This window comes from Phyllostomus discolor, chromosome 12 (genome assembly GCF_004126475.2).
Source record: "Phyllostomus discolor isolate MPI-MPIP mPhyDis1 chromosome 12, mPhyDis1.pri.v3, whole genome shotgun sequence".
NCBI lineage: Eukaryota > Metazoa > Chordata > Mammalia > Chiroptera > Phyllostomidae > Phyllostomus > Phyllostomus discolor.
In genome coordinates, this window is record NC_040914.2 from 50,968,796 (window position 1) to 50,994,756 (window position 25,961).

The window sequence follows — 25,961 nt, forward strand, 5'->3', positions numbered from 1 at the left end:
ATCTTGTTACCTGTATGATTCAGTGTACCATTAATAGCAAATTGCAAACATTAGACTGCAGTCTAAGACTATGTCTTTTTAGGATATAGTCACCATGTCTGTTGACATTGAATGAAATGATGAACTATGTATTTGTAAAGTGGAAGATACTATTTTCCATTCCATACTGTGATTAAAAATAAATCTAAGAAAAACCATGGTTTTCTGTATTATTCTAATATGTTGCCTTTATGAAAATTATAGCTCCTATCTTCACTGTGAATGGGCCACAGAGCAGCAGCTTTTGAAAGATAAAAGGATCCAGCAGAAAATCAAACGATTCAAACTGAGACAAGCACAAAGATCACACTTTTTTGCAGACGTAAGAAAAATAAATAAATGAGACTATTAAGTGTTGAATTCTGAACACATGTAGTATTATTTATCGAAACTTTAAGTGTTATTCATATTGTTTCTTAAGCTTTAAACTTTGATACTGACTCATATACTATCTACATATAGTATTTTCCTTTTCCCAAATTTAGCTTGAAAACTAGTTGAAACAGGAACACAGATAATTCATAATATTTATATTAGCATGTATTTCAGGAGAGTTGAATGTGAGTGTGTTGATACGTCAGAATTTTTCAGTGAAGTTAGTCTAGTAATAGAAATGGTAATTTACAAAATAAATGGAAAATAAAATTTTTCAGTACATGAAATATATTGCTTATTTTCCATACCAGCTTTCAATATATGAACAGAACATCACTGGAAAATTCATTTACCTTTCAAGGCTTTACTCAATAGTCTGATGTCCTTTCCTGGTATAATTTTTTTTCTTTTAATAGACTTTTTTTTAGAGCGGTATTAAATTTAAAAATTTTTAAAGGATTTTATTTATTTATTTTTAGAGAGAAGAAGATGGAGGGAAGGGAGGGAGAGAAACATCAATGTGTGGTTGCCTCTCACATACCCCCCACTGGGGACCTGGCCTGCAGCCCAGGCATGTGTCCTGACTGGGAACTGAACCAGTGACCCTTTGGTTCCCAGGACAGCACTCAATACACTGAACTACACCACCCAGGGCAAATTTAACTTTTTTGAACTTTTTAATTGGAAAAATTTTTAGACTTTTTATTTTGAACAATGAAGTTGCCAAAATTATACAATGATTTCCCATGTACTTTTAAACTAGATTCCCTAAATGTTAACACTTGACCGTTTTTTGCTTTATCATTCACATTCATTCTCCATGTGCCTTTTTCACATGATATACATTTTTTCTAAACCATTTGAAAGTGAGTTCAAACCCTTCAGTATTTATTTTCTAAAAACATTTTCTTGTATTTATAACAGTATAATTAACATTGATGTAGTACTGCTGTCTCAGCTACAGACCTCATTTATATTTCATTATTTGTTCCAAAAGTATTTTTACAACAAGAGCATGTTTCCTTATTCTGATTCAAAATCCAAACCAGCATCCCATTGCATTTAGTTGTCATGTCTGTTTTAATCATCTTACTTTGTTTCTCACTTGGACGATTTTGAAGAGTATAGGTGATTTATTTTGTAGAATGTCCATAAATTTGGAATTGTGTGATGTTTTTTTTTAGTGTTTAGGTCATGTGTTTTTGTTTTTAATGCTCACGTGAGGAAATGCTTATTGATTTTAGAGAGAGGGAAACATCATTGTGAGAGAGAAACATCAGTCGGTTGCCTCTCAAATGTGCCCCAACTAGGAATTGAACCTGTGACCTTTTGGTGACGGGACGATGTTCCAACCAACTGAGCCACAGTGGCCAGGGCAAGTCATGCATTTTTTTTTTAAGAGACAATCACAAAAACAATGGTATATTCTCCATGAATCACATCAGAATGTACATGATACCTATTTCAGTAGTATACTCTCCATGTAAGATGTGATGAAGCGGTGAGAATGAGAAAGGAGGAGCCAGTGTGAGTTATAGTTAAGTAGAATCTGTACGAATTGATGACTTATTAGATGTAGGAGATGAAAAAAATGAGAAGAAATCTAAGATGACTTCTCCATTTCTGGCTTGTGTAACTGGGAGGAGGTGTTGATGGGGTGCTGTGTTATCATTAATCCTGTGAAAAATTACAGGAAGAAGTATAGACTGAAAAATAAATGGGTGCAGTTGAGTTTAGGTTACTGAATTGGAGAGTTTGAATTATTAGGTAAGTGTTTGAGCACGGGAAAGGGTGTTTGATACAACCAAGAGATGAACCTGCAGGTGGATGATTGATCTTCAACTCTTAGACCTGAGGAAAGTGGCAAAAGAAAGGTACAGAGGCTGCTTTTAGGAGAATTTTAGCCTTGGCTTTTGTAGCTCAGTGGATTGAGCCTGTGAATCAAGGGGTGACCAGTTCCATTCCCAGTCAGGGCACATGCCTGGGTTGCAGGCCAGATCCCCAATAGGGGGTGTGCAAGAGGCAAACACTCATTCATGTTTCTCTGCCTGTTTTTCTTCCTCCCATCCCTTCTCTAAAAATAAATAAAATCTTTAAAAAATAAAATAATTTTTCTAAAAAGAAAATTTTAGAGAAAATGTCTTTTGGAGTAACTTGTCTGCAGTACCTTATTTTTTTAGTGCTATTTGGTTGGATTTATTATATAGAATATGGTTTTTTTATAATACAGACAAATATCCTATGTATCTTTTGGAACTTAAAATGGAAGTATTCTAATAATTGGAAATGTAATTGAAATCAAACTTATGTTTTTGTTATATAGTGAATAACTAGCACATTTGTCTTTATTTCACTTTTATCTTTCCACTTTTTTGTTACATATTGTTATTTTTTTTATTTTAGATGGAAGAAGAACCATTTAACCCAGACTACGTTGAAGTAGACAGAGTGTTAGAAGTTTCTTTTTGTGAAGATAAAGATACTGGTGAGGTAAATACTTGGTAAAAATTTTTTTGCCTGAGTAAGAAAAACCTAAAACTTTCTAATGTTAAAACTTACAACTTTTTAAAGTTTAACCATCTGAAAACACAAAAAGTGTTTCATCAGTTTTTATTAATGTAGGTTAATAAATATATTTAAACTATTTCTAGCTCTTCTTTTTCAAAATGGTAAAATGAAAAAAATTCTTCTTACAGCCTGTTATTTACTACTTAGTAAAGTGGTGCTCATTACCATATGAAGACAGTACCTGGGAACTCAAAGAAGACGTAGATCTTGCAAAAATAGAAGAGTTTGAACAACTGCAGGCTTCAAGACCTGACACAAGACACTTGGTATGAACATGTGTTACTGGACTTCATAAAATTTTCACACTTATTTATTTGGAGCATTTAATGTAGTTTTTGAATTTTTAACTTAGTTTTTGGTATATGATTAATATAGTGTTTTAAAAATGCTTAGTACAATATATATTAATTTAGTTATTCCTCCACTAGTGGATATTATAGTTTTTGCTCTTATAAACAATGCTACATTGAACAGTGAGCCCTTGTACAGTTCACATAAGACAAACCAGAATTGTAATTGTTTTGTCAGAGCATATATGTATCTAAAGTGTTGATGAGTTTGTCCTTCCACGTTTCTCCCTAGAAAAATTTTGAATGTTTTTACCTCATCTATGAATTTTATTTTTTTAAGGATTTATTTATTTGTTTTTAGAAAGAAGAGAAGGGAGAGAGAAAGAGAAATATCAGTGTGTGGTTGCCTCTTACACGCCCCCTACTGGGAACCTGGCCCACAACCCAGGTGTGTGCCCTGACTAGGAATCGAATCTGTGACCCTTTGGTTCACAGGCTGGCACTCAATCCACTGAGCGACACCAGCCAGGGCCATCTAAGAATTTAAAAACTTCCCACTACTCTTTCAGGTCACTTATAGAAATATTACAATTATATGTTTCAGCTCTAAGAAAAGTTATTAATTCTCTACTATTTCTCCATAGCTAAATAACTAAATAGTTCACCTACTTCCATAGTAGCTTTATTTTTGTAACCTTTTGTACTGAATATTGTTAAAAGCCTACAGAAGTTAGCTACATTGATTACTTATTGACTACATGTGACTCTTTCCTGCTCAAAAACAAACACACAAACAAAATAACCTTGTAGGTTATTCATACTTCTAGAACAGAAACTGTAGAATTCTAGAAGGCTATGGTTAAGTTGTGATTTTAGCTAATAATTATATAATTTCTTATGTTCATTTCTTTAAAAGAGAATGTTGTCATGTGATTCAAGTTTGGGGATCCAACTGAAAGAAATTCACAAAAAGGGCACACTATGATTTTATTAAATATTTTGGCCTGTCCTCTTTCAAATATAATTTGGTCATAGAAAGTTCTTACTTCACTACAGGAACAAATTTAAAGGACACATGGACAAAAACTAGGGGGAGGGTGGTAATGGGAGGGAAGTGAGGAGAGATGGGTGGGTGGGCTGGAATGGGAGTAAAAGGGAGAAAACTGTACTTGAACAGGGATTAAAATTAAAAAAAAGGAAAAAAAAGAAAGTTCTTGCTTCACTTAAGGAGTTTATACATTAAAAGACAGGAACAGATTACTTGGGGATTAGCACCAGAGTGAGGAAGCTGCATGAAAAATTTGTAGATGTGATGTAAGGAAAGAAAAGGAATTCATTATTCCGTGGAAGAGATCATATTGTTCTTACAATAATTTTTTTTGGCATTCTTATATTCTGGTCTTATTTTATCTCCCAGTAATAATTAGTTTATTATTAAGGGAACAGCTTTTCACCTCCACTTTTATTGACTTGCATGTGTTTCCTTGAGCTAGGAAACAAAAGCATTAACTAGCTTAAGGAGGAGTGAATCAAGGGATATTGTGACAGGGAAAGATTTTGTTTTGGGGATGGAAACTGTCTTGAGTACAGTGTTGAACGGTCGGTGGTGACGGTGAGCATCATTGCCTTTCCCTATCTCAGGGAGAAAGCTTTCAGCCTTTAACCATTACGTAAGATGTCAGCTATGGCTTTTATTATAGGTACACCTTATCAGTTTGTGGAAGTGCCCTTCTGTTCACAATTTAAAGAGAGGTTTTATGACGAACAGATGTTGGATTTTTCAAATCCCTTTTCTGCATCTATTGAGATTATCACATTTTTGTTTGTTAGTGTGCTGATCAACATTGGTTAATTTTCAAATTTAAATCATCTCAATTCCTGGGAAAACCCCCACTGGTCACATATTGTTAACATTCTATTTGCTGAATTTCAGTATGTATTATTGCATCTTGGCTCATGATGGATATTGGTCTGTAGTTTTCTTGTAATGTCTGCCTGAATGTGGTATCACTCATTGAATACGTATGCCTTCCACTTTAGTTTTCTGTAAGTTTATACAGAACTAATTTGGTTTTTAGATGCTTGTAAAATTTCATCAAAATGCCATGTAATGTTCTGCTTCTATGATTATTTTAAAAGCATTACGTATAAGATGTACAGAAATGAAAAAATGTGAAATGTATCATTCATTCTTTGTTTTTCCATTAAGGATCGTCCTCCCTCTAATCTTTGGAAGAAAATAGATCAATCCAGGGACTATAAAAATGGTAATCAACTCAGGGAATACCAACTGGAAGGACTCAACTGGCTCTTGTTCAATTGGTACAATCGGTATGTAATGTATCTTAGAAAAAATTTTAGTGTGTTATTTTTTATATGTGCCAAAATATGTTAAATAAAATAGGTAGAGATGTTGTTATAGTATTACTTACTCTCTTGAAGTAACTTGAAGTTACCTCAAGAAAATTTATGTTAGCATTTTGACTACAGTTGCTTTTTTTAAAAAATACATATCAACCAGAATAGAATAAAGTTGATATGTTGAATAGTAATTGAATTTGGAATCTCTTAACATGAAACATCTGCTATGTTTTAGAGTGTTTTTCAACTTGTCAGCGAATGCTACTGTTCGACAATAATTGTATCTGGCTAGTAAGATGTGAGCAGTTGTGTCTGTAAGTGTTAGATAGGTCTGTTGTTTAATGTAAGTTTTCACAGAAGCAGGTTGTCAGCATGATAAGGAACAGAATACAAAGTATGAGAACCTAATAATCATTATTCCCTTTTATTAATTATTTTTATAGTTCACAATGCTTTGTTGAACATTATCTCACTTTTTAAATTGAGATGAAAAGATAATTGCAAAGAAGTAAAAATGGTGCCATGATTGAGAGAGAAGTCTAGTAGTGGATACAAAGGAGCTGATGAAGGCATTATGCGTAACAATAGCAAAGTTTGATGACTTTTATTCAGAATCATTCTTTTGTGTGTTTTTACTTCTCACATGATTTTCTTGGGTGGCTCCACTTTGTAACAGTGAGATACAAGACGCAGTCAGTGAAGTCAGGTTGGCCTATTACCCATGCAATGAATGCTCTTTCCCCTGGTGTATAGTTTGTAAATCTTTATCATCATATTCCCCAAGAGAACCTTCCAGGTAAAATAAATAGTCAATAAAGTATGGTTTTGCTATACCTCCCTTATCACATTCCTTTCCCATTTCCTAAATTGCTTGTTTAAAACACTCATCATTTTCCTCAAGTCCATATCATAACCCTTCCCCCTTTATTTTCCATATGTAACTACTTCATAGAGAAGCCTAGGGCCAGCCAGTAGGTGAACTTGTTCAAATCCTTGCCTGCCGCACAAGCCTACAGTTGTATCTCCAGCCATAGTTGTTCTTGTCTCTGTCTGCATGTATCAGAAGACACAAGGTCCCTCCCTGAGACCAAGACTAATGCTACCACCTCAACTCTTGACATGTACCTCATCCAGGCTCCATTCACTCATCATCCTTTGCTCTTCTATCTTTAAGCCACCTCTGAAACTAGTGCTGTACCTTCCATCTGTAAACAAATTCGTGTTTAACCTATCTATAAAAACACTAAAGAAAAGGATAAAGCTTCACGCGGCTCTCTTTCTCCTTCTAGCTCACACAAGTCCTCTTTGTAACTTCCTAGGCACTTTTCTAGGACGAGGAGCTGGCCCGAGCTCTTCCCATGCACTCCTTTCCAGTTCTCCTTAGGCCTGTTATCTGGGCTTGATTCTGTATCATCTCTGAACTTTTAATTTTCCGGTTCACAGGATGCTCCTCAGCCTTAACTTGTTGTCCTTGCTACATTGGATAATAGTGGCTACTACTTCTTCCTTTACACTTTTCCCCAATTTGCACCCCAGCAGCTTCCACAGGGTGACTCTCTGCTAGATCTGTAGCACCCTGGTGCTTGTTCCTTTCCGTTGTCTCTACTGGTTCTTTTTCGTCTGCCTGCCCTGTTAATGTTGTTTTTCTTTTTTGCCCCAAAGTCTTTTTCCTCTCTTCTCATATTACATATCTGTCCTCCCTATATTCTGTGCCCCTCTATGCCTTCACATATCAGTCAGATGGTCATGGTTTCATACTTTTACCTCTGAAGTCCTTAAATCCCAAACCTGTATTTCTTTTTGCCTCTTGCTGCCTTAAGATCTATCTCAGTGATTCTTTAAACTCAACAGATTAAAAATTAACCTCATCATTTCCTGTTCTCTTCATACCAAATTTATTCTTCCTCCATATTTTGTGTGTCAGTTAAGAGTAATACAATTCATTTACTCACCCAAACTGAGAGAAATCTGGTTGTCATTCTACACCCTGTACACTTGGTTGGTCACTCGGTCCAAATTGTTCTCACTCATAATTAATTCTGGAATCAGTTCTCCTTCCTTAGTCCCAGGATCCACCCACTCTTTCCTGTGTTACTGCAGGACTTTCTCAATTAGTGTCACAACTTCTAGTCACTTCATCTTCTAATATCCACAGTGACATTGGAGCAAATGTCAAAATACAAACTTAATCTCATCAAGTTGAAAAATTTTTTAATTTATTAGAGTGATGTATAATGTTACATGTTTATGACTCTTGCTTATCTTAAAAATATCCCCTCCATTTACCCTTCTCTCAAAACCACATTAAATACCGTGAAATCCCACGGTGGGTCGTGTTCCTTACACTTCTCCTTGGCCGTGTTCTCTGGCAAAACACCAACCTCCTCTCTGAAAGCAGTCTTCTTGTTTCTGGTCTCCTGAGCCAGAGGGGGGCACTTAGTCCTCTGAACTTCCAAAATCAAGCTAGTACTGACCATCCTTAATTGGCCACATATCATAATCATCAGTGGAGCTTATGTGAAAAATTGTAGCTACTTTTATTCTAGTCCACCTTGAATCAGAATGTATAGGGAAGGGCCCTGGGTACCTGGGTTTCTTTCGAACACTGTAGGCTCTTCTAATGCACAAAGCTGAAGTCCAGTGCTTTGTTTGTTCTTCTGTGATAGCACATCGCATGACCGCTTACTTATTTGTTTGCATGTCTGCTTCTCTAATAGATACAAGCCCCTGGAAGGCAGAGAACATGTTCTATTTCTTTTGTACCCCATCTTCTCATACTGTCCCTGAGATATAGAAGGTATTTAATAAATGCTTCCTGAATCAAATATTTAGTCTGCCTTGTGCTTGCCATTTCACTCTTTAAAAAACAGTCTGCCGGGTGGTATCATTATTTTGGAGCTACAAAAACTTATAGTTTTCTCATTGCAGGATTACAACAAAATTGTAATCTTTAGCTTATTCTGCACTTCAGCAACTTTTACATTTTTATAAATGCCAGTGTTTTAATTTGATCATTGATTATTTTTGTATATCTTTGAAATTGTTGTAGTATACAGAAAAACCCAATGTCCACTTGGATAATATATTTGTTTATTTCAGACGAAACTGCATTTTAGCAGATGAAATGGGTCTTGGCAAAACAATTCAATCAATTACATTCCTCTACGAAATCCTTCTGACGGGTATAAGAGGACCTTTCCTGATAATTGCTCCACTTTCTACTATTGCAAACTGGGAGAGAGAATTTCGTACGTGGACTGATATTAATGTTGTGGTTTATCATGGGAGCCTGATTAGCAGACAGATGATACAGCGATATGAGATGTACTTCAGGGATGCACAGGTGTGTTATTGGTCATTTGATTTGTTGTTTGAATGCTCAGGTTGTAACATGATAAGCATTACATAGCGATTCCATTCAGATTTAGGGTAGATTTCAATTGCCTACTGAGCTCTTACCTTAGTCTCTTTATTCATCATATGTATTTGACAATAAGTTTCAGTAGCTAAAAACAATGACAAAAGTAGTCACGTTCGTGCTGTAGTTTATTGTAAAGTAGTATTCTAATTTATAGAAATGTACAAATCTGTATCCTTAATTTTTAAGCTAACTAATTGTTTTACTAGTTGTTTTAAAATACACATTTAATTTAGAATTATAAAGGTCTCTTAGATCATCCACCAGTTTTTTTCTCTTCTTCATTTTTAAAGTTTAAATCTTCAGCAAACACCATGGGTTTAAATGCTTATTGAGGTGAAATGAAATCTCAAATAGCTTTTCTTTCGGGTTCATTGGATTTGATTTAGATATTTAAAAAAATTTGGTTTGTTGTCCTTGGCCGGGTAGCTCAGCTGGTTAGAGTGTCACCCCAATAGGCCAAGGTTGCAGGTTTGATCTCCAGTCAGGGCAAGTACAAGAATCAACTAATTATTCATAAAAAAAGGTGGAAAAACAAATCGATCTTTCTCTTTCTTTCTCTCTTAAATTAATAAAAAATAATTTGGTTGGTTTGTTTTATATTCAGATGCAAGCATACTGCTATATATTTTTTCTTTTTGGATTGGTTATTCTACTGCTCCAGGGATGCTTATGGCTTCGTTCTCCCCTATATCTTACAGGCACATTTTTCATTTCACGTTGGCAATATACTGTTGAGGAAGTGATTTCCTGTTTTTCTGCTACATACACAGGTCATAAAATCAAGAGATGACATTATAAGACAGAATTTCCTAGCAGAAAGTTTTGAAGTTTTGAGTGGTAATACAACTCTTTTCAGATAAAAACTTTTGTTAAGAAATAAGAAACAAAATTAATAAAAACACATTTCACACAAAATTGTACTTTTTAACTGGAAAAGGTTTATTGCCTGATGCTCTACCTCTTCTTCAATAGCACCATGATTTTTCATTTTTCTTTTACTCATTTTTTTTGTTTGTTTTTATAAGGATCATTATAATTTATGGTCAGGTCATGTGACAGGATGTGGGTTCAAGTAAGATTACATACAAAGCTTTGTACTTTCACCTCCCAATTATAATGGATTTTATACCTTTTTGAGGCTGAAAATGAATAAATTAATTGATTTTGTTCCTTTAACCTCATTTTCCCTCCTACTTCTGTATTTGAGACAATTACATTTCTGTCACATTAAGCATCTTTAAAATCCTTTCATTATTCTTCAGTTCTGTGGAAAACTGTTACCTTTGCTCCTTTGGAGCCTGTGACCTTTTAGTTAAGGTATTGTTAGATTTTCTTTCGTAATGTTTTATTATTCTTAATCATACATTTGTGGAATTTTAGAGCTATATGACATTCTAGAAGTGAGTTCAATCTCACTTTTTTATAGAGGGTACAGTTAACATGTTGACTGTAAGAGATTTTTAACAAGGTTACAATTTTAATATGTCTCATGAGTTTGGTATTAATATGATAGCCAGAAAGCATAAAGATTCTTCATATCTTGTAAACAGTGTTATATATTAAATGTTATTTTTTATGGTAAATGTTATACATTCTAGAAAAATATTTGAAGGGTGTAAAATTTCAAAAGATAAAGACTTCTCATGTAATGAGATAAATAGATCTGTACTTCATATAGAGAAAAAACTTTCCTTATCTCTTTTAAATGTACTTTAATATAAATTAATTGAATATTTAACTGTTTTTTTCAAGTTACTAAATAGCTTGAAATCACAGTAATAAAGTTCTGCTCAAATTTTCTGAATTGCCATTAGAAGAATGACGCTAATAACCTCAAATATTTACTGAATATTACCATGTGCCAGGCATTATGTTAAATGGTTTACATATGGTATTTCACTTAATCTTTGCAGTGGCAACCTAATAACTAGGCAATAATATTATTATTCCCATTTACAAATGAGGAAACTGGGGTGTAAACAAGTTACTTAGCTTCCCCCAAAGACACAGCACAAACTCGGGATAATAAGCTCAGCTGAATTAGACTTGAGAGCCCGTGCTCTTAAGCAATGTGGTATCCATTTAACTTGATACATCATATTTTGGGTTTTTAGAGCCATATAAATACTATAGACTTATACTTTATACTTATTTTCTACTAGAGCTATTGTCCAGCCTAATGGCCAGTGTATGCAACCAACATGAATTAATCTAATAGGAAATAAAATCCTGTCATAACACATGATCTTCATCAGCCTTTGTTTCTCCCTAATGCCTAATAGTGCGTAGTTTTCAATCCCACTTAAACTTTCTCTTCACTTGGATGCTATTTCTGTAGCACCACCTGTTCCTCCTGAAGCCCTCCTTTACTGGTTTTTTCTTATTTCTGTCTAAGTGTGGGGTAACCCAGGGCTCTGTGTTTCCATGTGTTTATATCTATTCTCATTCCTCTAGGGATCTCAGTAGCACAGTTTAAGAACGATCTATACCACTGGACATTTTCAAATCTGTGTCACCAGTTCTAACCTCTTTTCTAAATTCAGGAGTCATATCCAAATGCTTCTTCAGTACTGTACTTGGGTATCTACCAGGTGCCTCAAACATAACATGTCCAAAAACAGAATCCTGAATTTCCTCATTGTACTGAGCAGCAACACCAACTTCTAGTATTCAAGCTACGAATTTTTAGAGTCAAACTTGAATCCTTTATGCCATTGCACAACTATCCATTAGCATGTCCTTTAGCTCTGTTTTCAAAATACATCCAGAACTAGTACTTCTCATGACCTCCAATAATTATCTCTTGCTTCTTCGATTACTATGACAGCCTCTTGACTGGTCTCTATAATGCTGTCCTTGGGGCATTTCACTCTTTTATTACAGTAGCCAAAAGGAATTCTTTTAAAATTATGTCAAATCATGAAATTTCTTGACGAAACCTTCCCCTAGCTCCTTTCTCAGAGTAAAAGCCAAAGTCCTCACTACGGATTGTAAGACCATGTGTAGCCTTATTCCCTCCACACACTGGAAGTCAGCCACTCTGGCTTTCTTGCTACTATCTGAACACTGCCAAAGATACTCCTGTGTTAGGGCTTTTACGCTTGCTACTGCCGACAAAAGCACTTTCTCCTCTAGATCTCCAGGCATTAACAGGGCTTCTTCCCTCATCTTCAGCACATTCTGCAGTGGTCACTTCTCAGTAATGGCCTCACAGCCATTCTTATATAAAAAATTACAGTGGTTACCTCTGACCTCATGCTTCCTGATTAATTTTATTTTATTCCTCATCCCTTATACCATTCTAACTTAGTTTTTAAATGTTCTTTTAAAAAAAATTGTGGTGTTTATTTTTTCCTAAACGGCTGCAATCTGCATTTGTTAACTAGAATGTTAAAGTCCACTTGGATCATTGTTTTTGTGTGTTTCACTTCCTGCTATATCTCTGGCAACTAGAACAGGGTCTGGCACATAGACACTCAGTAAATATTTGCTGAATAAAATGACTTGGGTGGTTCATTTTGATCTGAACTCTGTATTTGCCATTCTGTGTATGGACTCATGGATGTAAGTAATTAACATGAGTATTGAAATTTCATTGGCCAGATTGTGTGTGGCCACTTCTTTCTTTACCTAAAATGGTTATAACTCTTAAAAATTATTGTGAAACATTTTATTAAGGAATACTTACTTGGGTATAATTATAAATTATGTAATTGTGTTGCCATAATTTTTAAACAATATTCTTAAAAACAGCAATCTATTATAGTTTTAATACTAAAACTCATTTTCAGGGAGTGTATGAATATATATAAACATTTCAGTGGAGAATAGTTTATTGTAGATGTCATTAGATATAATTTTATGCAATTTGGCAGGCATTTAAAAAATTATGGTCAAGGTATTCTAACAAATTACTGTATTTGATAATAAATTTCTAGGGGCGTATTATTCGAGGAGCTTACAGATTCCAAGCCATCATCACCACTTTTGAAATGATTCTTGGAGGTTGTGGAGAGCTTAATGCAATTGAATGGCGCTGTGTAATCATTGATGAAGCACATAGGCTAAAAAATAAAAATTGCAAACTTCTAGAAGGTCTGAAACTCATGAATCTGGTAAGTAACAGCATTATTATGATTTAATTCAGTTTCTTTTTTTTTTTTTTAATTCAATTTCTTAGCTACATAGTAAAAGACCAGATAGAGAGAGCTAATACTATACACTTAAGCCTTTTTTAAATTGTAGAGTAATTTCTATCTGTGGTGATTGAGGGTTTTTGTTGTTTTTGTTTTTGCTCTAAGTGAGGGGTGTCTAATCACCCACATGCAGCCTAGGATGGCTATGAATGCAGCCTAACACAAAACTGTAAATTTGCCTAATATATTATGAGATTTTTTTTGTGATTATGTGTTGTTACACGTTTTAATGTGGGGCCCAAGACACCTCTTCTTCCAGTGTTGGCGCAGAGACGCCCAAAGGTTGGGCACTAAGGAAAACATCATATTTGTTTTCTACGACTTAAAAATTTTTAGCATTTTTGTTTCAAAATGCTTTAAAAAAGAAACCTCTGTAGAAGGTACTGTTGAAAAGAAAATATGATTGTTTCAACCCATAATTTTTTAAAAGCCCCGTTACCAAAGTTTCAGTATTATTCAGATCATTTACATTAAAGGGATAAAGTTCTTACATGATTGCACGTGCTTGGTATATGTTGGTTATAGTGAATAAATATTATTTTTAAAAGTCATATTCTTTGTGTGCTTCTTTCAAATCAAAATGGTTTGCTTTAAATTTTTTTTTAAGGAAGATCCCAAAATTAGTACATGAGAACTTGGAGAAATGATGTACATGTGGTGAACAAAGTGCTCCTTTTCACTTCTCCATCCGTGCCCACCCCGATTCCTTACCCCTGATTCACAGTTGGTGTGTGTCTTTCTAGACGTTTACTAGTTAGTGCACATGCACAGATACATGCATGCAGATGTACAGATACATAGACAAATATTTAGCTAAGGAATTCAGAAGTATTGTCAAGTAAAATTTTAAATAATTTGTATAATTTTGAGCATGGTAATGGATTTATGGTGGGCCCTCCCCTGTGGGCCTCTCATAGTGTGCCCATGCCAAGAGTAAATTGCAGCCTCGAACCATTGCCCAGCCTCCTTATCTGTGGGCTGTGAGCACTGAAGGGGGTTGTACACTGTGAGAAAAAAATGATAATTTGTATAATTTCCAATAAAACTGTTCTGTTAAGTTCATTCACTATTATATTTAACATGTAATGCATTTCTAGTTTAGAAACATATTCCAATCAGCCCTTCACACTATTGGATTGCAGCCTTAATGATTTGAGAATTTGTTCTTTTGTGCAGTAAGTCAAATGATCTATGAAACTGCAAAGAATGTTCAGTTTTGTATACAAATTACCATACCAAGAGTGGTTGAATACAAAAGAAATAAATACCCTCTCTGTTCTTAAAAGTCCATTTAATTGGACTTTTTATAGAAAATCTAAAACGTGTGCTTCATTATTTAGAACTTTTAACAGCTTGTGAAGTGAGATATTACTAGAAGGATACAGAGCTTTTAAAAAGTGATTGAGAATTCAATTAATGGAGATTTGTGGGTAGAGATGTATTTTGAATTGACTTGATGATTTTCATCAGAAAAATATTTGCTTTTCAATTATTGAATATTTGATAACCTGTGTGAACTTTCATATAACTTTTGTATTGTGGTATTCGATGTGAATTTTTCTTGCTTTACATAGGAACACAAGGTGCTTTTGACTGGCACGCCTTTGCAAAACACAGTTGAAGAGCTATTCAGTCTTCTCCACTTTCTAGAACCTTTAAGATTTCCTTCTGAATCAACATTTATGCAAGAATTTGGGGATCTGAAAACAGAGGAACAGGTAAACATTTGGTCTTTTGTTGCATAAGTACATCAGCTCTTTTATTATTGTAATTATGTGTATTGAATGTGCATGTAGGTTATATTTTCTTTCTTCTTCTTCTTTTTTTTTTTTTTTTTTTTTTTTTTTTTTTTTTGCAGGTGCAAAAGCTTCAGGCTATCCTGAAACCAATGATGTTGAGAAGATTGAAGGAAGATGTGGAAAAGAAGTTGGCACCAAAGGAAGAAACCATTATTGAAGTGGAACTCACTAACATCCAAAAGAAATACTATCGGGCTATTTTGGAGAAGAACTTTTCGTTTTTGGCCAAAGGAGTGGGGCAGACTAATGTGCCTAACCTGGTCAATACCATGATGGAGCTCAGGAAGTGCTGTAACCATCCCTATCTTATCAAAGGTAGCAAAAATGATGGCACACAAATACTTGTTTTTTCACGAAGTACCCATGCATAGAGCACACGCACCAGCAGTGTAGCTGCGGCGGCAGTCACAAGGAAAGGCACTGATTCTGCACCTGCACTCCGGGGTTCAGAGGGATTACAAGTCATTCAGAGTCAGGGGCCCAACACCAGCCCGGGCGCCCACACTGCCACAGCAGTTTGCCATATTGGGACTTGAGTTGAGTCTCATGTGGACTGGATTTCTCTTTCACTGTAACCCTTCTCAGACACAAACACAGCAAAGCCCAGCCCGTCTTTGGGCCTCCACACTTAGATATTTTTCCCGTTATCTTTCCAGGTTAGGTAGTGTCTCTCAATTTTTGCGGTCTCATGTTACTTTTTAAGTTCTTGTCAGGTACTGTACTGGCGTTCTCTCTGTACGATGTTTGGGTCCTTTCACTTATTTCTGTGAATATACTTCTTATCTTTACCCAAGACAAGTTATTTCTTAGCCTGGTAATGAACTAACTTGCAACCCTGGTACTCTACTGATGATAGGCTGAGGGAAGGCAGAGAACCTTCAGTGCTGATCCAGACGCTCTGGAGCAAGTATTCATCAGTGACTTATGTGTTTCTTGTTTCCCTGTTTTGATGACCAGCAGCATTCCCACTCAGATTAATTATGATTGCCTTTCAGTGATGGATCACCATTTTATTGGTATTTAAATACTAGAAGTTTGTTTAAAAGTATATGATTGTCACCTAAGTCAGGACCACATTTTCATTAATTTTTTCCCTTATAGTATTAATAAACCTTCAGTGATCATAAATTTATATAAAACATTACGCCAGGTGTCTGGGGAGATAAAACGATGCTTAAGACATTTTCCATATACTCAACCCAATTGTCTATATACTCAACGCAATCTGGTGTTGGTAAGGTTTTAGTCATAAACAAATTCTAATAAAAGTGATTTATTACCTACCATCAAAAAAAATTTAGTATATTACAGCAAGGTAGAGGAGCACTAATTCTGATTTTTGAAAAAAATGAAAGCAATTGGATGTCACGTTCATTTATTCATTAATGCTGTCTTATGTTTTTTTGACAGGTGCTGAGGAGAAAATACTTGGAGAATTTAGAGAGACATATAATCCAGCTGCTTCTGATTTTCATCTTCAAGCAATGATCCAGTCTGCTGGTAAATTGGTCCTTATTGATAAATTGCTTCCCAAAATGAAAGCAGGAGGTCATAAAGTGCTCATCTTCTCTCAGATGGTACGCTGCCTTGACATCCTGGAGGACTATCTTATACATAAACGGTAAGGCATAGAATTCATCCCTGGAGTTATTCTGTGATTATGCTAAGTGTTTGTCATACACAGGGCTAAGGAGATTGATTAAGAAAACTTCTCAAACTGACTATTTGTTGATTTAGGAATGGATTTATAAGTGTACACGTTATTTGATTTCTAAACTTTGCAGCAATGAGATTTTAAATAGACTTATAACCATCTTCAAAATGGGAAAAAAAATGACTCAAGATCCATTTCAGATCTATCTCGTTGTTACGGTTAGACCCTGAACTTTCTGCACTTTGATGCCTATCATACACTGTCTACAATTTGTTAGGCTTTACTCTTACTAGTTTGATGTGGGGTTTTTGCTTTGGTTTTTTTGGTTCATGATAGATAGTCCTAAATATTGTCTGGTATAGTGATTTAACATGCAGTAATATCTGACTATTTAGTCAGGGACACTAACCTGTTTTCCCTTAGATTGTCAAGTTAAAAAATGACAACAGCCAACACAACAATAGCTGTCTGGTGTGAACGAATCAAAATTATACCTGTTATTTTTGTCAGATTGACAAAAAAATATATTTTTTGGTGTGCTGCAGAATTTTAATCATTAATTTATGTGTGCCATGAGATGAAAAAGGTTGAAAATCTCTAGTTTAGTCACTGTGTAGTTATATTTACCAGAGCATTGGTGGTATAATGAGATATCAATATATTTATATAAAAAGGAATCTGAAGATTGACCTGTAGGTTTTAGTTCAGTGGATTTTGAATTGAATAGATAAGTAAAGGTCCATACTAGTTTATATTATCAGATTATTTTTTTATTTCTAGTGCCTTTTTTAGTATCAGTGTTGCACTTTTTTAGTGTCTTTCATAAGGTGTATTATTCTCACTTTTATACCATATTAAGTACAAGAAAGATTAAATTGATTTATAAGATAAATTTCATGGAAAACCCCAAATTTCTTCTTTTTTTTTAAAAGATCTTATTTATTTATTTTTAGAGAAAGGGAAGGAAAACAGCAGTGTGTGGTTGTGTTTCTCACACCTCCTACTGGGGACCTGCCCAGCAGCCCAGGCATGTGCCCTGCCTGGGAATCCAACTAGCAACCTTTTGGTTCACAGGTGGAGCTCAGTCCACTGAGCCACACCAACCAGGGCAAATTGCTTTTTAATTTTATAGGAAACTCAAGTTGCAGGAAAACATACTTTACATTTGACAGAATGTGTCTTCATTTTTATTATATCTCTCTATCTAAACGTATTGCCTTTCTTTTGATAGATATTTATATGAGCGAATTGATGGAAGAGTCAGAGGGAATCTTCGGCAAGCTGCTATAGATCGGTTTAGTAAGCCTGATTCAGATCGATTTGTTTTTCTGCTGTGTACCCGAGCTGGTGGGCTGGGCATCAATTTAACTGCCGCTGATACATGTATAATTTTTGATTCTGATTGGAATCCTCAAAATGACCTTCAGGTAAATAAATTCTTCAAGTAAGAGAATGAAATTTGTTTTTAAAATTTTATAACTATTTTGATAATGCACTTCTTATATTTTTATCTGGACAAGCTAACATGTATATATCCCTAAGTAGTATCTATGCCAAATAAAATAGGTGAGTTATTTTAATTTTAATTCAGTAACAATAAAATATAATATACTGTACATATATATCGTACTAACTTCTTAAAACAAGTTTACCTACTTGAGTACACTCTTTAATTGTTTAAAGTGTAGTATGTAAATTTGAGAGAGGCCTAAGGCTTAAAAATAACCTATTTATATTAAATAACATTTTCTGTTTCATTTCCATAAAAATAAATATTTGCTTTTTCTCAATCATTATATAAGATAGTATGCACAGAACTGAAATGTAAGAGTATTTTTTATGAAGTACTATAGAAAATTAAGGTATTCATATAAGTTAAGACTGAAATGATTTTGTAGAAACAGGAATATTAATTGGAGTGATAAAAGAGAGTCAAAGGCTATAGAAGATCAGCTTTGTAGGAAAGATGACAAAGTGAACTATAAGAGAAATTAATCTTTTTTATTAAAAGTATATATATTTTAGAGGGAGAAGGGAGGGAGAAACAGGGAGAGAAACATCTATGTGCAAGAGATATATCCATCCATCCATTGCCTTTTGTATACCCCCAACCGGGGCCTGATCTACAACCCAGCCATGTGCCCTAACTGGGAATTGAACCGGTGACCTCTTTATTCACAGGCCATGCTCAATCCACTGAGCCACACCAGTCAGGGCAAGAAATTCATCTTTTGTTGTCCTCAATAGTAAATTGTGTTGCAGTTAATATTATTACTTTAAACAGATAAAAGGCCAAAAATAGTACATTGTTATGTAAATTATACCTGCCTCAATAACAAATATGTTTTTAACCTCTCGTTTGTGTAACTGTATGTAATCCAGTTCCAAATATGAAAGGTTTATCCAAAATTAATAGAGTAGAATTCAATTAGTATTTTAGGCTTTCTGGGACACAAGGTCTGTGTCACACATTTTATGCTTATTTGTTTAACAGCTCTTTAAAAATGTAAAAACTATTCTTAGTAGCAGGCCAGATTTGAGTAACAGGGTATGCCAGTCCTTAGGTTAAACCCAAATGATAATCGCTTGCCTTTGGAATGCATATTTATACTTATAGCTGACCACAATGCATGTAATGTTCTAAAAGTTAATCTAAAATAAAATAATAGTCACATTTGAGAACTGGAAATACTTTCAGATTCCCCAAGTTCTCCCTCTCACTTGGTTTTTCCTATTATAGACTAATAAAATACTTGGCCTTTTATGCTTTCTCTAGACCTGGAGCAAAGTTGTTCATTCACCGTTCTGACTTCCAATGGCTACAAAGTGTATGAGGGTAGAATAAAGATGTCTACAAAGATAGCATCAATGCCACCTATAAATTATAAAGTCACAATTTATATTTCAATCTTTTTAGGATCATGCAAAGGGGGATAATAATTTGGGAGAAAGACCATTGCTACTATTGAAACTTTAGAGTCAAAATTTACTATGTAGATTTATAGCAGGAACACATGATAAATATTAAGCTTTTCACCCACCACTACCAGCACCACCACTACCTCCCTACCATCACACACACCTAGTGAAAAAAAAATTAATCTCTTATGTAGTCTCTGGTTTCTCTACTTTCAATATGTCTACATATTAGATAATTACTCCTTTCTGTTTAAATACAATTTAGGTTGCCAGAGTTACTCACCTTAGGTTTTTGTCCCCTGATTAATTTCCCAATTTAACTAAAATATATTGAAAATGTCAATAATGTAGGTTTAAAGGTTGAATTGCCAAACAACTAAAATAATTATTCATAGAATTGACATTCATCTAAAGTTATACTGATGGCACCCTCTTTTAAAAATAATCATTCTCACACTCAGTGGATTGAGTGCGGGCTGCGATCCAAAGGGTCACCAGTTTGATTCCCAGTCAGGGCACATGTGGTTCAGGTCCCCAGTAAGGGGGCGTGTTGAGAGGCAACCACACATTGATGTTTCTCTCCCTCTCTGTCTCCCTCCTTTCTCCCCTCTCTAAAGATAAATAAAATCTTAAAAATAAATTAAAATAACCATTCCTCAATGATTTATAGTCTCTGAAATACAAGATTAAATTTTAACTTGTAGCTGATTGTGGAATAATTTTTTAGTAAGCTCTACTTTCATTATTAGAAAACATTTATTTATAGATAATTCAGTAGCAAATGGGTCTAAACATTCTTACATGCTTTTATACTCCATCAAGATATTATACTATTAAATGCCTTTTATGTGATGTCTGTTGTGCCATTTTGTGAAATAAATTAAATTTATGACTTTTCATTTTTTTTATAGGCTCAAGCTCGTTGCCACAGAATCGGTCAGAATAAAGCAGTGAAAGTCTATCGACTAGTAACTCGTAACTCATACGAAAGAGAGATGTTTGACCGAGCCAGTCTGAAGCTGGGTCTTGATAAGGCCGTGTTACAGAGCATGAGTGGCAGAGAAAGTAATGTTGGTGGCGTATGTATCACTTGGAACTTTTGTTTGCATTTACTTTTAAACTCAGGCTGTTATTTCATTTTGATCCCTACTGAACACTAAATAGATGGGTTTTTTCTATGGAGGCACTTCAGAATAGTGTGACATTTAGTTAACTCTTTTGACCTTGTTTTGTTTGTATAGCTCCAGTGCTTGTGAATTGTAAGAATATGTTTTCAAGGGAGCTTTTTGCTCTGCTTTTAGTATGTTTGCATCATGGCATAGCAAAATGGAATTTGTAAATTTTTCTGCATCTTTCTATACATTGTTTTTCAGTTTTTAGTGTCAAACTACTAGTATTAACTTTGTCTTATACTAAATAATGTTTTTTGTCACTTCCTCCATCAAAATTCTTTCTTTTTTTTTTTAATTTTATTTCTTTCTTTCTAGGAGAGAGGAAGGGAGAAAGAGGAGAGAAACATCAATGTGTGGTTGCCTCTGAATACACCCCCTACTGGGGACCCACACTGCATGTGTTCTGACTGCGAACTAAACCAGTAGCCCTTTGGTTCGCAGTCCCCCCCGCCTCAGTCCACTGAGTGACACCAGCCAGGGCAAGATTATTTTCTTGTATCTTGTGCTTGTAATAACTCTAGAATCCTAGTGCCAAAAAATCCAGGTACTTTATAGGTAACCTGACCCATAGGCTTTGTTTTAACTTCAGATATTTTAGGCAAATGGCAAATCACATTTTAAAGATAGTAAAGAATAGTCGATAATTTCAATGTATTCTTTCAGAGAATTCTCTCTTATGTACATCCAAAACCCAACTTACATATGACCTTGTGTTTGACATCTTTAGGAATATTTTCTTATTTTATGAACCTAAAAAAATTTTGTTCCCAAAATTACTTTCTCCTTAGATTCAACAGCTTTCCAAAAAGGAAATAGAAGATCTGCTTCGAAGAGGTGCTTACGGTGCCATTATGGAAGAGGAAGATGAAGGTTCTAAATTCTGTGAAGAGGATATTGATCAGATTTTACTACGTCGTACAAAAACTATTACCATTGAGTCAGAAGGACGTGGGTCAACTTTTGCTAAGGTAACAATTTGGAGAGGATAAAACAAAATTTGTATATTGTCAGGAAACATTAATAACTATAACTCTACCCTATTTGGGAAAATAATTTAAAACTTTACTAACAGCCTTGATATCTTCCTCTCCTTTTCTTCTTTTCCTTTCATTTCTTTTCTCTTCATTTCTTTCTTTATTTCTCTCCTTTCTTTCCTCATATGCTAAACTTAAATCTTGCATTCATCTGAAGAGGTTTTTATTGCAGTATTCTGTCCCCCCTGCACTGATTCCTGCAGATTTCTCCTTTCCACATTGTCTCCTGTCTCCATCCCCCTCTGAGCTAACAGGAAATCTTTCTTTATCTTCTCAGAGACCACTCTTTTTTTGTCATGTAGTATAGGTGTTATACCAAAAGAAATGATACCAGTCTTTAAATGAAAATTTTTCTCTTGCATTCATTCAGCAAACTAATGAAATCTGGTGTCAAGGACTTATTTGCTGGAAATACTAAAATGTCTTGCTAAAAAAAAAGTAAAGGAGGAAATGATTGATTCTGTGTAAAAAGGAGCATAAAGATTCAGGAAAGCCTTTGCAGAGAATATAACATTGTAGCTAATTCTTTAAGGAAGTGTGCATTTCATTGTGTTTCAAAAAGAGAGGGAAAGGGACATAAATAAATCATATGTGATTCATGAATCAGATTTCAAGGAACATGGTATAGGAATGCATAGATGTTCAGGATGAATTAAATGGTGGTGAAAATGAAGGGTTAGAGAGGTTGGACCCAAATTGGGAGGGGTACAGAAAAATTCCACTTTGAAGAATTTGAATGTGATCTTGAGGCTTTTAAAAAGCTTTTAAATCCCCTCAAGCAGAAAATGGATATAATGCAATCTAATTTAGTAATTTAACAGTAACATCAGAGAACTAGTTTGAAAGGAGAAAGACTGGAGGCAGGGAAATGAGATAAGAGGCTTATGTAGGAAATGATCATGGATGAATTAGGGATGTGGAGAACCACTTGAATCAACAAGAGTTGATGACTAGTTAGAAACATAGAGAAGGAAGAGACAAAAATGACTTAAATTTCTAGCTCAAGTAGCTAGGAGGGTCCTGGTGTCATTAAATAAGAGAGAATGCAAGAGCAGGAAATTTCATATGCAGAAAATCAAGTATGGGAACTGTTGTATTTGTGGCATTTGCAATGCATCTAAGTAGAGATGTCCAGGAGAGTTGCTAGGATACAGGTGTAAATTTGGGAGTTAATAAATAATAAATTAGAAGAAAGTAGTGTAGCGGAAACAGAAGTACTACTGCAAAAGTATACAGCCGGGGACTAAAACCAGTCACGACTGGGGAGACATACCTGGGCTGTAGCCTGTTTCCTGAGAAATCTTGTTTACTTTGGATTCCTTGGCTCTACCCAAGTTGTCAACACACTGTGTACAGGTGTTTTTCCTTTGTGCCTAAAATTACCTGAAATGCGGTTAATTAAAAAAAAAAACAGTCATAGAAATCACCTTTTCTTGCCTTAAGCAGATGCTGTGCTCTTTCAGATCACTGCATTTAAGGGATTGTTTGAACATATGTGTGCATGCTAAATTCCAGACTATTCACAGTAAATGTTTTACTTATGCTTTGATATAGTTTTCCTATAGCTTCAAAACATTTTGAAAAACTGCTGTTCTGTGTTTCAGGCAAGTTTTGTGGCATCTGGAAATCGAACAGATATATCCTTAGATGATCCCAACTTCTGGCAAAAATGGGCTAAAAAGGCAGAAATAGATATAGATACCATCAGTGGTAGAGTAAGTATTTCTTTTCCTTTAAGAAACTATCAATTGGGATAATTTTATATTATAATAGTTTAAGGTATTAAACTATGTACTTAACAAAATAAATTTATCTATATAAATAAATTGATGTAGGGTGGTAGACTGCTTCAGTTTCATACTTGTGATAGATGTCATGATAGGTGGTAATACAAGTTTAATTTGGGGTATTATTTATATCCTTAACATTATAATGTGTGTGTGTGTGTTTTACGATTTTATTTATTTTTAGAGAGGGAAGGGAGGGAGATAGAGAGAAACATGAATGTGTGGTTCCTGGGGGCCGTGGCCTGCAACCCAGGCATGTACCCTGACTGGGAATCAAACCTGCGACACTTTGGTTCGCAGCCTGCACTCAATCCACTGAGCAACGCCAGCCAGGGCTCTTATAATGTGTTTTAAAAACATTTTAAATATCTTTAAGTTGTGTGTTTTTTCTTTTTTGCTCTTTATCTTGGTGTCAGATCCCATTAATGGTGATCCATTCAATTGTATCCATCTTGTATCACAAAGTACTCCATCCTGAATAGTATTTATTTGTTTCCTCATTAGTCTAACCCTCAAGACTACAGATTACTTATGAGCAAAAGCTGTCGTACTTGCCTCTGTATCTGCAGCCCATAACATAGTGCTCAACTTAGAGAAATTTCTCAGTAAAGAAAAAAGCATGTTAACTTAGGTTGCTTTGAATGAATTAAAACTAAATTGAGCATAGTGTGTTCGTATACTTATTACCTTGCTTTCTGTGTATTAGAGTAACTTTTGGAAAGCACTGAAACAATTTCTAGATCTATAAAAAATACTTATATCATTTTACCAATACTTCTAGTCTTAGATAATTTCCTCCTTTTGAATTTATCTGTAGAATAAACATTAGATCATAAAGACTTACTTTGTTTTAAATTTAAAACAATCTACCTTAAATTATGAATTAGGTGAAGAAAATCATAATCCATAAATCTATCTTAAAATATATTATGGTTATTGCAGATGCATAATACAGTAACTTTCATATTAATATAAAGTAAAATGCCTAAATATTTTAATCCTATTACTGTAATAAAAAATTATGTGTGGTAATAAGGATTAAAAAGGAATGTAAACATTTTTAAGTTTATTTGGTAGGTTGGTTAAATTGTTTGTAATTTCTTTTTCTCGCTTTCTATAATTACTAACTTTCTGTACAATTTGAAAGGTGAAAATATAAGACAGCGTTATAAGCCCAATAGCAAAAGGGCCTTCAAGTAATAGCTGTTAAATTTTACAGAACAGCTTGGTTATTGACACTCCAAGAATTAGGAAGCAAACAAGACCCTTTAGTGCCACAAAAGATGAATTAGCTGAACTATCTGAAGCTGAAAGTGAAGGAGAAGAAAAGCCCAAACTCCGGAGACCCTGTGACCGTTCCAATGGCTACGGAAGAACTGAATGCTTTAGAGTAGAAAAAAATCTACTGGTCTATGGGTAAAATATTATTTTTAACATTTACTTTTAGTAGTGTGCTGTGTAAAATTACAGAAAACATACTATATTCTAGTATATTTTTTACCTTATTAAAAATCAATAAAATATATTTTTAAAGTTTCCTCAGTTTATGTTTAACATGTTCAATAGCAGAATGATGGGGCCTTCTTAAGTTTTAAATTATAAATGTATCACTGAAGTCAAACTCATTGTCCTGAGATTTGCATATTTACTAATACAGAGTGAATAATGTTATACCTGAAGGAATAAAATATACTAGAAGTTACTATGACATGGCTCAGCATTTTACTCATGGGGAAAAACTATTAGGTAAATCCTATTAATGATGAAGTGTGTTTTTTGTAGTTTTCATGCCTTTTATCTATGAGATATGGTTTTCTTTAGACCTTGACTCAACAATAATGTAAATATATCTTTTTCAACCAGATGGGGACGATGGAGAGAGATCCTATCTCATGGTCGTTTTAAAAGGCAGCTAAACGAGCATGATGTAGAGATCATTTGCCGAGCACTCTTAGCCTATTGCCTCATTCACTACCGAGGAGATGAGAAAATTAAAGGCTTCATCTGGGATCTCATTACTCCAACTGAAGATGGACAGACACGGGAGCTGCAGAATCATCTAGGTAAGAACATTCTTTTTTTTTTTTTCTTTTTTCTTTTTTTTTTAACTTTTGTTTATTTTCATTCTATTTATTTATTTATTTTTTAGAGAGGGGAGGGAGGGAGAAAGAGAGAGAGAAACATCAATGTGTGGTTGCTGGGGGTCATGGCCTGCAACCCAGGCATGTGCCCTGACTGGGAATCAAACCTGCGATGCCTGGTTCGCAGCCCGTGCTCAGTCCACTGAGCTACACCAGCCAGGGCACAGACAGACCTATCTTAAATTATAAGTTACATTGTAAGTAG

General features: G+C 34.6%; 1 protein-coding gene and 1 non-coding gene across 11 annotated transcripts in view; both read left to right on the forward strand.

Moving 5' to 3' along the window:
* The window catches only part of CHD9 (chromodomain helicase DNA binding protein 9), a 113,266-nt gene that overhangs the window by 52,245 nt on the left and 35,060 nt on the right, over window positions 1–25,961 (forward strand). For all 10 annotated transcript variants that reach the window (XM_036011811.1, XM_036011813.1, XM_028501724.2 and 7 more), the window contains 15 exons: window positions 244–361; window positions 2,818–2,904; window positions 3,111–3,248; window positions 5,482–5,603; window positions 8,733–8,976; window positions 12,993–13,169; window positions 14,825–14,968; window positions 15,109–15,364; window positions 16,460–16,670; window positions 17,935–18,130; window positions 20,534–20,701; window positions 21,583–21,762; window positions 23,433–23,543; window positions 24,835–25,031; window positions 25,479–25,678. In XM_036011811.1, the coding sequence (XP_035867704.1) occupies window positions 244–361; window positions 2,818–2,904; window positions 3,111–3,248; window positions 5,482–5,603; window positions 8,733–8,976; window positions 12,993–13,169; window positions 14,825–14,968; window positions 15,109–15,364; window positions 16,460–16,670; window positions 17,935–18,130; window positions 20,534–20,701; window positions 21,583–21,762; window positions 23,433–23,543; window positions 24,835–25,031; window positions 25,479–25,678 (2,549 nt within the window). The remainder of the gene's footprint in view (window positions 1–243; window positions 362–2,817; window positions 2,905–3,110; window positions 3,249–5,481; window positions 5,604–8,732; window positions 8,977–12,992; window positions 13,170–14,824; window positions 14,969–15,108; window positions 15,365–16,459; window positions 16,671–17,934; window positions 18,131–20,533; window positions 20,702–21,582; window positions 21,763–23,432; window positions 23,544–24,834; window positions 25,032–25,478; window positions 25,679–25,961) is intronic.
* LOC114488483 lies at window positions 14,120–14,257 on the forward strand. Its single transcript, XR_003683799.1, has one exon. It is a non-coding gene; the product is annotated as a small nucleolar RNA SNORA42/SNORA80 family (small nucleolar RNA).